The sequence below is a fragment of the Rhinoraja longicauda genome, chromosome 30 (assembly GCF_053455715.1).
Source record: "Rhinoraja longicauda isolate Sanriku21f chromosome 30, sRhiLon1.1, whole genome shotgun sequence".
NCBI classification, from domain to species: domain Eukaryota; kingdom Metazoa; phylum Chordata; class Chondrichthyes; order Rajiformes; family Arhynchobatidae; genus Rhinoraja; species Rhinoraja longicauda.
In genome coordinates this window covers 18781692-18794426 of record NC_135982.1, presented here as the reverse complement: position 1 = coordinate 18794426, position 12735 = coordinate 18781692, and the positions used below count along the sequence as shown (strand labels likewise).

At 38.6% G+C, this 12735-nt stretch overlaps 1 protein-coding gene across 3 annotated transcripts in view; it reads right to left on the bottom strand.

Annotated features, from left to right (window-relative positions):
• Window positions 1–12735, bottom strand: part of nphp4 (nephronophthisis 4) — a 196680-nt gene that overhangs the window by 148952 nt on the left and 34993 nt on the right. For all 3 annotated transcript variants that reach the window (XR_013549174.1, XM_078425576.1, XM_078425577.1), the window contains one exon: window positions 8522–8586. Coding sequence is in view for 1 of the 3 variants with exons in the window: in XM_078425576.1 (XP_078281702.1) it covers window positions 8522–8586 (65 nt within the window). In the remaining 2 variants the exon portion in view is untranslated. The remainder of the gene's footprint in view (window positions 1–8521; window positions 8587–12735) is intronic.

The following is a 12735-nucleotide window of genomic DNA, read 5'->3' as shown; positions in this document are numbered from 1 at the left end:
AAATATTACCAGATGATGCCAGTGGTTGAGACCTGGAGCTGGGAGCACAACGACAGGACAAAAACAGTATCACTGGTCTTCCATTGCTAGAAAGGTTTTGCTATTACAAAATTAAATGATTTAACATGGCAACATTTCCCAAGTTATATCAGAAATTACAGAGCACGACATGTAACATTACTGCAGGCTCCACAAAATGCAAGTATATTCAGAAAATGAAGATAAATGCTCGGTTTTGGAATGCAACAAAGAAAATTAATTTAATTTTCCATCCCAGTGCAATACTATAACAAATTAAACAATTTATGCCCCAGAAGTATTTCTCCCCAAATACTTTAAAATTGCTCTTAACTGAAATATTAGATTCTGATCAGCTCCCAATGGTTTGTTCTACATTAGCTGCTTTCAGAATAGCCAGGGGCTGGTGACAAAAATATAGGGCAGTGCTCAACTCCTTTGCATGTACATGCTCCACTAATCCTAGTCAGTTTGCCTGATGCACTCTTTCAGGCCAATTAAGCAGGTACTTGTTTGGACTTCCAAACGACAGAATCAGATGGAAAAATAGTACCTAAAGGCACCATTTGCAGATGTTCACAAGAAAGACTTTCAATGAAGTGCAGAAGAATTAATGACAAATAGCAAATAGGTAGCAAACACCCACAACTGCTTTAACACTGCCAGGTTCACTGAGAAGAGACCATTACCAATACGAGTGTCTTCTTCAGTTCCTTGGCTGCTGAACTCACAGTAAATTATCTTCCCTGACAGTATTTTTTTAACACAAGAAACAATGTACACAATTTTACTTCCAATTATTGAACCTCAACCAATGTTAATCTCGGTAGTTGTTTACAAATATTAGCCCACACCCAATTTTCCCAAGATCATTGTGATTAACTCTTTCCAAAACTACATGAAAATTGAAGAATTTATAATGCGTAGGGGTGAATATTTGCAAAGTTAATTAAAACATCCTAGGGGAACAAGACCAGGAGCTATATTAGACAGTCACTGAAATCCTTGAGGATTCTTGATCCAGGGAAGGGTTTGCATATGGAATTAGCTACTACAGAGCTTGCCTACCTGACCCAAGTTCAAATGCATATTAATACATCCTGAAATATTCAGGTTGGGTCAAGCCATGCCTCACTGACCCCACTCATGCAGCCAAGTTGTTTTGTACTTTCGTATGCATCTTCCATTCCTGCCCAATGTGCTATTTCATTTTCAAATAGACATATTATGTTTGGCATTTCTATAGGTATAGTGACAGGACTCTCTCCACCACCGTCCCTTGGATGAAGATAGGTCTGTGGTTCCTCGGCCTTCCTCTTCTCAAACCAACAATCAGTTCTTTGGTTTTACTGATGTTGAGAGCGAAGTTGTTGTTCAGACACCATTTGATCAGTTGATCAATCTCCCTCCTATACTCTGACTCATCGTCATCTGTAATTCACCAACAATGATGGTGTTGCGGCAAAATTTGAAGATGGAGTTGGAACTATGTCCAGCTACACAGTCATGAGAATAGAGTGAGTAGAGCAGGGGGTTGACCATGCAGCCTTGCAGTGCTCCTGTACTGATGGCTATGGAGGAGGAAGTGTTGCTGCCAATTTGTATAGACTGTAATCTGTTGATGAGGAAGTCGAAGTCTAGGATCCAGTTGCAGAGGGATGTGCAGAGATCCACTTCTGTGAACTTGATACATAACGGTTGTCTTTGTGATGGAATAGATGGAATGACTTGGATTGCTTGAGGGAATCATCGTGGAATTATCCACAATATTTCTTCCTTTCCTAAACTTGTTTTTTCCTTCTGAGATTTTACTTACTCAAGACATTACATGGATACGTGGTAAAAGAGACACAAAAAAGGACCTGGTCTTGGTGCTTGAACATTAGTTATCCTTTAACTTTTGTCAACTTGTATGTTTATATTTCAACAATCACTACACTTCACAAATCCCCCATGGGCCATGAAGCACCTTTTTTCCTTGTGGTTAAGGTTGTTAGGTCCACATTTTTTATTAGAAGATAAAATCAAATATTTTCCCTCTAGATGAAGGCAATGTTCAACACATATATGGACTGTTGCACAAAACAACAACTTTCAAAGCAACACAAGAGGTTGCTCTCCGAAATGAACAACAAATAGTAAAATAGATGTTATTAAGGAATTTACAGCCCATCAAAACTAGCTGTAGCAATTACCAGCTAGCTTAATTTCTCCAGGGCCCAGCTTTCTAAAATGAGATACCAATCTTATTAAGATTATCAGTTAGCATTACAGCATTTACTCTTTGATTGCTTTCAGTTGGTAATATCTTTTAGGTTAGCATCTGAATAGTCATTGCCATTATCACTGGAAGGAAATGAAGAACATGCATTTGAAGATATTTTGACTTCAAAACCTCAATTGAAAGGACACATTTGTCAGAAATCAGGTATGTTTTAATAGAACAAACTGCTTCTGCAAAATCATAATTGTTTTTTTGTTAAATCAGTGTGAAGGTACACATTTTCTTTTTTAATAGCCACAAGTAGCCAAATGGAGATCAGCATGTTCCACCAGAAATGCATTGTCATATCAGATTAGTTCCATGGCATATCTCCAGCATTTGTAATTTCATTTTTGGTCAAGTAAACCTTATCAACGTGCAAGCTAGTCAATGAGTGAGCACCTCAAAGGGAATTTGGGTAAATTAATTGTTCAATGTGGGTCTGAACAACCATGAAGATCATAACATTTAATTTTTATGTAATTGCTATGAACCAGAGGCAGTAGTTTGGGAATTAATTTGGACCAAGATAGCCAGGGTTTACAAAGGATAAGAAAAAATAGCCAATACTTTTTTCTCCTTTTTGCTCTTCAATGGCCCATTCTAGCAAGAGCACACCTGTAATCTTACAGTGCGGATGAGATATTTAACAATACCTTCACAATTGAAAGTTGTTGAAGGACCAGAGTTCCATTAATAATGGAGGAACCAGATCCCAGCACGAGTCTGGAAAGAGCTAGGGCAGTTATTGGGACATTCAACTTCACTCTTTGGAAAGAGAGGTACAATCTCAGAGTGCAGTAAGTGCATGTTATCAGATACTTTACATTCTCTCAAAATATTCCTGGGGAATCTTAACAGGGTGGCTCAGGAGAAGATGTCTCCTCTTGTGGGCGAATCTAAAACTAGGCACCATTGCTTAAAAATAAGGGCTTGTTTACTTAAGACAGAGTTAAAACATTTTCTTTCTCTCAGCATCATGACTCTGGAATTCTTCTTCAAGTAGTGGAAGTAGAGTCTTGGAATATTGTTCAGACACAGGTAGAGAGATTCTTGATAAACAAAGGGCAAAAGATTATTCCATACAGATGACAATGCAAAGTTGAATAGAAAGCAGATTGGGTGTGGTAATATTAAACGGCAGAGTAAGCTTGATGGCCTGAGTGACCTACTCCTAAATCAGATGTTCACAGGATATATTAAACATGTTAAATAAATGTTTGAAAAGTTTGTGATCATATTGTCATAACTATTTCATATCTAACTACAAAATATTCAGATAATTGAAATGAAATTTTCCAACACACCATCTCTTCTACTGCTCGTCAGGAAACGATTAGGATTCAAATAAGACAGTTCCAATGATCAATATAAAGTGCATGAAAAGTGCAGTCGAAAAAATATAATGCTGCCTGGTAAATCTTTGTCAGTTAAGCCAACTGATTTCATAGTCAAGATAATGATGCTTTGAAATTAAGAAATCACTAGACCAAGTGGACCCATTGGGCCCAAACTTCTCCTGCTTTGGTGCAGCACCCTCTCCTCCCCCCTCCCCTCCACCTCTCTCTCCCCCTCCCCCTACTCCATCCTCCTCAACTCTCCTTATCCTCCCTCCCTCCACCCCATCCCTCCCTAGGAGATAGATTTAAACTTTAAAATGTGAATAACCTTAAAAATATAACACCGATTTCAATGGAACGTCTTCCATTAGCACCAAAGGGGTGACGGTAAGTAAGGTGGGCCTAAAATTGTTGCGCTATCCTGTACCGTTTTGGCTGTAGTTCAGGAACAAACAAACAAACAAATGAGAGTTTTAGTATATAGATGATGACAGTCCAACTGACCCTGTCATTACTGTCAGTGACATGGCTGTCAGCAATAACCTGCCTATACTTGTCGTTGAAGTTACTTCCAGCTGACCCCACTCCCATTTCTCCCCCATCCCGTCCCCACCCTATGTTGCCTTTCTGTTGACATCAACATCCAGAATGGTGAGACACTGAGGCAGCGTCTTGCCTAATCCAATGCTGTCACGTGGCAGGTCAGAATATGTGGGGTTTTTTTAATTTCGATTTGTACATATGCTTTTCAAAAAAAAAAACAAAAAAAAACAACAAAAAAAAAAAAAAACAATCAAAAGGTACTAAAAATTAAATAGCTGTCAAATTTATGTTAAAAATAATGAAAAGGTTAATACATATAATATTATAATTATTTAATGAGTGTTCTTAAAACAATGCAATTATTTAAAAGAAAATAATTTCACCATAGACTTCCTCACCAATTATGTGAATGAGTTCATGGTTCAGAAAGGTTCAGCAGAGATATTTCCAAATGCAAGTGGTGGAGAATTTTGAAATGTCATTGTACAGCAACACAACTTCTAGTAGAGCCTGGTGACACATTGGAAGTTTCTGCATTCAAAACAGCTAAATGCCAATAATTCCACACCAAATTAATGTATTTTCCATTGCGTTCCATCTCCACATTATACATACTTTCATTAAGGAAGTAGCAACGCACAAGGTAACTTACAGTAATATATTTTTATGGGTTTTTTAAATGCTTCATAAAAATGAATTTGATATGCCCAGTTAATAAAAAAACGGTCACTGCATCTGCCATTAATGCCTCGGATCTAGCCGGAGGCAAAATCTGCAAGGTTCTCAGCCTTTATTTGTTCTCCAGTCACTACTGTTACAAATCTGCATAGGTAAGAAGGTGGCCTCATTTATAATTGCCTTGCTGATTCACTAAACTGATTCTGAAATTATCAATCTTATGGAAAGCATTAGGTAAAGAGGTATGTGTGAAACAGTAGAAAAAATAGAGGCGGCTTGGCAACATTTTTTTTTTTTTAAATCAATGAGTACAGTAAAACTAGAATTCGCAGAAACTCAAACACAAGCAATAAAACTTTTTTTTGTTTATAACATACTTTGTTCAATTGTCCTTTGCAGCACCGGGTATATTTCATAACACCAAAAATGGGGGAATTTTGATTGTTCTAACTTTATTACAGCAGCTCATTATCTGAGCATTCTAAATCCATACAAACCTCCCGTCATGCAATCTTGCACATTATTTGCCAAATAAGTACGTACATGTGGAAGTTCAGATATTCATTGTGCAATTTTGCATTCAAAATTGCATTCAAAAATACTTTTGATTATCATGGTTCAAATTAGAGACTGGTTCATGAGCAAAGGTACAAAAGTGAGTAGTAAAAGAAATCTAAGACATTCTTTATGCTTCAGCGGCAAGTTAGAGAGCAATTTTATTCTTCTTCGTAAAATAAAAACTGGAAGAGCAGTTTCTTATATTTAAACTGGAAGGTAATCACGACTTAATTTTGTTCCGCAATTCAGAGAAAGGGAATTTTTTTTTAATCCTAAAAGTAGCCAAAAAGGAAATTTGAGCTGGAGAAAGTTTCATCCATAACTTAGTTTTATTGGGTTTGAACAATCATGCTGCCATCTGGTGGAGACCTTGCAGATTCTGGCAGAGAAAGCTCTCCCCTGCATGAATGACTTTTATTAAAGTAAACATGACAATTTTGGCGTCAGAGGCCTGGATTCAGGTGCTGCCTGTGGGGAGTTTGTACGTTCCCCCCGTGACCCCATTCTCCTGCCATCTCCCCATAAACCTCGACACCCGTATTAATCAAGAAACCTAATCATTCTAACCACCACTAAAGTTAATCGAGAACAACTTGCACAAATTAAAAACATTTAATTCCTTTCACATATAATTCAGTTGCCTCATGTCTGTTCAGATCCATTTTCTAAAATCGATTGGTGCTCCACTCAATTCTTTCATCAAACAATAAATTTCTTGTGATTTTATGATCCCTCCCGGCCACCAATGAATGTTATGTTTATGTGTTTTAAAATTAAGTAATAATTGCTGTGGAACTAAGAGACACTAAAGGGCTCCTGGGGGTTATTGAGATGGATGACACATTTTGCCTACAGTCAGCCCACGTAGCCTATTCAATTAGCAGTGTCAATATCCTAGGCCTACTAATATTATAATTACAGTAATGAATGGTACCTACACCATTATATACCACATCAGATGGGAAATCAACTGCTGAAATTAAGTCAAATCGAGCATTGGAAAAATGATTCTTGACAGAACAGAAACATCAAAACGAAGAAGAAAATAAAAGATATTAGGATCCTCACCCAAGCAAGTCCAACCAGTGGGCATAAGGCATGGGTCGGGAGATTTAGAGATCAGAGGAATAATTTAGAGCCGAACAACTTTCGGCCAGCGAGTTCCAACCACAAGCCCATACAACAATCTCTGCCTGGAAATATTCTCTTTAATTTTTTATTTTAATCCACAATTACTTTAAATCTTTGCTCTCCGTTTTTTTTAAAATTTCTCTGCTAAGAGAAATAGAAAGAGGTGCCTCCTATCTTTATATTTTTATTTCTCAATTGTCTCTCCTCCACCTTCGCCAAAGAAAAGAACCAAAGTTTATTCAATCTTTCTTGTTCATAAATATTTTCAACAACCTGAACATAACTCTCCTCTGAAAATTCTCCAGAGGTCAAACTGTGGCCACACTCGTGCACTGTTACCTTAACCTCTAAGCTTACTGTATATATTCTATACCCTACTAGAAATATCACCCACGTGACTTTTCAACCACCTTATCGACCGGATCTGCTACCTTTCAGAAACTCTGGAAGTGCACTCCGACATCCCTCTGTCTCTCCACAATAATTAGTCCCCATGTTGAATGGAAATTCCTTTGTCTTGTTGTATCTCCCCAAGCACATTTCCTCAGACTCCTTCAGGTTAGATTCTATTTGCCACTTTTCTCCTCCAATGGCCAGACCATTTATATTATCCTGCAGATTGACGCTTTCCGCACTACTGTGAACCAAATAGACAATTTTGGCATCACCCATTATGTTTTCATTTTTTTATTTTTAAAAAACACTTTCACACACAAGAATGCTGCGCAAACCCTGTGTTAACTCTCTTCCAGTTGTAACAACACACATTGCAATGATGAAACATGGAACTGCAGATGTTGGTTGACCAAGAAAAGACACAAAATACTGGAGTAATTCACCAGGTCTGGCAGCATCCCTGGAGAACATGGATGAAGGGTTCCGACCTGAAACGTCACCTATCCACGTTCTCCAGGGATGCTGCCTGACCCACAGAGTTCCTCTGGCACTTTAAGCCCTCCCATTGTAATGTTGATACACAGAAAGCAACCGTTGAACAAACATTGCCAGTGACTGAATTATGGAGAAACAAATAAATTAAACCTTGGAAGATCGGTATATGAAAACGGCTGAAGCTCTATATATTTCCCAAAGGATTGAAGTGGAGTGCAAATAATTATTTCGGGTTGGGATACTTTATAAGGCATGCTATAAAACTACATGAAGGGCTGTATTGAACAGAAGTAATGAATAGGCAATGATACACATTATTTATCAATAACCTATTACAAATGGAATAGCACCAGACTAAAGACATGATTCTTTCTCACGCTGGTGAACAATATTATGATTGTAGATTGTCAAGTAAAATTCCAGCTCCAAACTTCCACAGGGTTCATATCATTAATTAAAACACTATCACAAGCTAAATTGGTGACTGCAGGATGCTTTCATTTTCAAATTAATATATTTATTTCAGCATTAATTGTCCCTTTAAGAGACGTTATAGGTCAGTATCAGGCTCCTTGAGGTAAGTTGTTGTGACATTCGGGATGCTATCCTGCTTATCCAGCTCTTCCGGAGATACATGGAGACTAGACGCAATGGAATCCAAGTTAAATGCACACTTCTTAGGCAACATGGCAGCTCAAAGAATGGCGAGGGAGAATATCTGCACCGTCATCCCTTTGTGGTGTCAGATCTTTCAAATAAACTAAATGCCTGTATATTATGATTGTCTTCTTAGGCCCCCTTAGCTGACCATGGGTGATGCATCCTCATTGGCTGCTTGCTCCACACCTCAGCTAGAGCAATTATGATTGTAAGTCTAGTAATTTATACCTCAGTCTGCACATTTAGAAACATAGAAAACAGGTGCAGGAGCAGGTCATTTGGCCCTTCGAGCACAGCACCGCCATTCAACATGATCATGGCTGATCATCCAAAATCTCTACCCCGTTCCTGCTTTCTCCCCATATCCCTTGATCCCATTGATTTGAATATATGTATGAAGAAACCATCCTGCACTAGCAAAAAAAAAGTTTTGACTTACTCTCCGTAGAGTCCTCCGACACTGGATGCAGCAATGCTCTTGGAGTGCCATGATAGAGATTCAACCTGAAGTTTTCAGAAAAGAAAAGTAGCAATTAACTTGATTTTGTACAGTTGAGCTGCACTCAAAGGATATAGCTGTATTAAATGTATTGAAAAGAATCCGAGGAAATAATGTCCACTTCCAATTGGCATTGAAAAATCCTCTACGACCATGGCCAGCCACGGCAGATTCCACTATCTCGTGTTGAAGAATGGCGAAACTGACTTGTAACTTCAGCGAGACCGCAAGCCATCATGAACACCATAATAAATAATCGAATAACCAAGGTGACAAATGCCATTTTTCCCCTCAGGAATACGAGAATTAAATTAGATTGACTAAATCTCGATTACCTAAATTTTTCAGTTGCCTTGAAGGCATAATGCATTTATACATGATGGTAAAATGGTGAACTCTTCAATTTTCCTGCAGGGCTATTTTCCCACAATCTGTCTGCCGATTACTGAAACAATCAATTTCACTTGCTGGTAAATGGGAAATGCAACCAGTGCCCGCCACACTGGACATGTTTACGAGTGTAGTTACGCATTTATGCTGATAGGACTGCTGAAAGAAAGGAAAGTCACATACAGGTGTTTGCATATAATTATTTAATCCCTATTGCAAAAGAATCAGTATTTTCACATTCTAGGATAAAAAAATATCATTAAAATAATCCAAGAGATGAACAGATCTTCAATCAAATTTACCATGATTTACATGGTGGCGCAGTGGTAGAGTTGCTGCCTTACAGCACCAGAGACCCGGGTTCAATTCTGACCACGGGTGCTTGTCTGTACAGAGCTTGTACGTTCCACCCGTGACCTGCATGTGTTTTCCCCGGGAGCTCCAGTTTCCCCCCACACTCCAAACACGTACAGGTTTGCAGGTTAATGGCTTAGTTAAATTGTAAATTGTACCTAATGTGTGTAGGATAGTATTAGTGTGCAGGGATCGCCGGTCGCCACATAGTCTGTGGGCTGAAGGGCTTATTTCCACGCTGTATCTACAAACTAACTAAAAATTATACACTTATTTCAAAATATTACAAAACAATTTTACTAATCAAATGTTGCTCTTAATTTCAAAAAGTCACATGTTATGTGGTTGTCATTATTAATCTTATTGTATCGAGAGCTTTTGTATTTAAAATATCAAATGAATTGTATGCCAGCTCTCCACAATAACTACTCCACTAAATCAAATGGAAGAAATGAATGGCAGGACAATAATTAATCTAATCGCTGCGAGTATGGTCAATGAAATTAGATGGATTTCTCAGTTCTCAAATACAATCTGTACAGCAACATTATAAAATGATGAAGCTTAAGCAATGAAAGAGAAATATTTCATGAAAATTTCATGTTTTTTCTGTGTTACTGACGAGATAAATTCTTTAGTACCTAGGCCTAAGTATTAATAGGTACCTTGAAGACATTTCATATAAATGAAACTAACAATTTATATCAAATAACTGAATCGGCATCAATATTCAACTTTAAATCATGATTATCTTTTGAAATTTTGGCACAATGTTTGAATATTCAGTGCAAATTTAAATTTTACTGTAAAATTGATAATAGACACAAAGTGCTGGAGTAACTCAGCTGGCCAGGCAGCATCTCTGGAGGAAAAGGATGGACGACGTTTCGGGAAGGGACCCTTCTCCAGACCGAAAGTAGAGGGGAGGGAACTGGAGGTAAGAAAAAGGCCAGAACAAAGCAGGGCTGGCAACAGATGACCAAGGAAGGACAGAGCCCATAATGGCTTTAAAACTGATACTTCCATGTTGCTTTTGAATTTGAATTTTATTTGTGCTCTTCAGTCTTCCCACAATAACGCAAAAGGTGAAAAGGCTAGTTTTCCATGCAGCTAAATGTCATCTCATCAACTTCCTCTAATTCATCTTAAATGACAGTAAAATTATAAACTGGTTAGTGCACAACTGGTCTGTTCAAAAAGCAACCAATGCCATAAGTGTGGCGCAAAATCTTTCAAGTGTGCAGTGAAGGATTGAAGATGTCAGAGCGAATGCTCCCCAGGAACACCTATTCCCGTCAATCTCAGCTGCATAGCATCGGTTACTTAGATGCTCCAGGTGCATCTATTTGTTCGGCAGTAACTATTGCACGGCAGAGGTATTCAAAGTCAGAAGATTGGAAAGTTTATCCTGTATATAATACTTATTTAACACCAACACTCCAAAACTGAATTTCAAAAATGCAGCTGATGTCACATGAAATCAAAAGAAACTACAGATGCTGGAATCTTGAGCAAAATAAAATTGCTTGAGGAGCACAATGGGGAGGGCAGCACCCTTGGAGGGAATGGACAGTTGACATTTTGGGTTGGGAGACTTATGCAGACTAAATGAACGTCGGGCTGCAGAAGAGTCATATCACACTACATGAATCTACATGGAGGAACGCCTCGCATGATATGTTTCAGGAACAAGACCCTTATCTGCAGGTTTTTTTAAGGGTAGACAAGGAGATATTTGCAATACTTCCTTACTTTGCCGAGTAATATTGCTTGAGGGAATTCACAGATGTTTTCTAGGAAGGAGAGCAGATTTCATCTTATTGCCTTTGGCAGAGATCAGCAGGTAAAATTAGCATGCAGCTTTGCCAAGTTTGTGATCAACTGCACTCATGATGCACCACATACTTAGGATATGCTATTACTCAAAGGAGTTCTATTTTTTCAATGTCCAACTAGTTGTGATCATACACAAGCTACATTGATGATTGGTGTTTCGTATTCAGACAAGTCACATTAGGTTCATTCTGAATAACTGTTCCACTGTGCAGACTTGAGTTATCACGCTTTATTAAGGATTATTTATCGACCCAAAACGTCACCTATTCCTTTTCTCCAGAGATGCTGCCTTACCCGCTGAGTTACTCCAGCATTATGTGTCGACATTTTATTAAAGAGTGGCTACTGATGAGAGATGAGAGTTTACCAAACAACTCACAATTCAAGTCCTCAGTTCTTCTATGTGAGCAAATTGCAAAAGCATAGCAGGCCTGTCAATACATTGCACACAGATAATATTCAAGCAAAAAATTCAATAAATCAATAATTACAATATTCGTGCAAAAATAACGCAATGTCTTTAGTGCAACCAAAGAGATTCTGTCGAAGTTCATTGCTGAAATAAGTGTTGAGTAGTGTTCAAGAGCCTGATGGTTGATGGGATGAAGCTATTGTTGAACCTGGTGGTCATGGTTTTCAGAATGACTCACAGGCTATTGTGCACGTCCAGAAAGTAAATACAAAAACTGACATTAGTGTGAGGTGAATTGAATGCCGAAGGATGGCCATTACATTTCAATTAAAAAAGAGCACTGGTAAAAGAACATCTGGTTTAGATTTTTTTTTAATTTAGATTTAGAGATACAGCGCAGAAACAGGCCCTTCGGCCCACCGGGTCCGCGCCGCCCAGCGATTCCCCCATATTAACACTATCCTACACCCACTAGGGACAATTTTTACATTTGCCCAGACAATTAACCTACAAACCTGCACGTCTTTGGAGTGTGGGAGGAAACCGAAGATCTCGGAGAAAACCCACGCAGGGCATGGGGAGAACGTACAAACTCAGTACAGTACAGCTCCCGTAGTCAGGATCGAATCTGAGTCTCCAGCGCTGTATTCGCTGTAAGGCAGCAACTCTACCGCTGCGCCACCGTGCCGCCCTGGTGAACTGTATACAATATTGGTCTTCAAACAGGAATTTAGAGGAGCTGTGACAGAAGATCGGGCAGGCTAGGTTTGTACCCAGATTATAAGAGAACATGAGAGGAGTACAAAATCCTAGGTAGGTCTTGTCTGGGTGAACATGGGGAAGATGCTTCCTTTTGGGAGAACGATTTTCTTCAAAGACTACTGAAAACAATTTTTGAGTAATTTTAAGGCAAAAATAGATGGATATATTTGATATTCATATTTCCTTGATAACTGGGAGGTCATTCAGCTCATTGGGTCCATGCTATCCCTCAGAGCAATCCCATTCTCCCAATTATTTTCCCATTCATTCATTCATTCTCTTTCACATGCCCATTAACATGCACCTGATTCCCCGACCTCTCACCTGCACTAGGGGAATTTACAGTTGTCAATTAACATACCATGCTGCGTAACATTGGAATGTGGGTGGAAACCAGAGA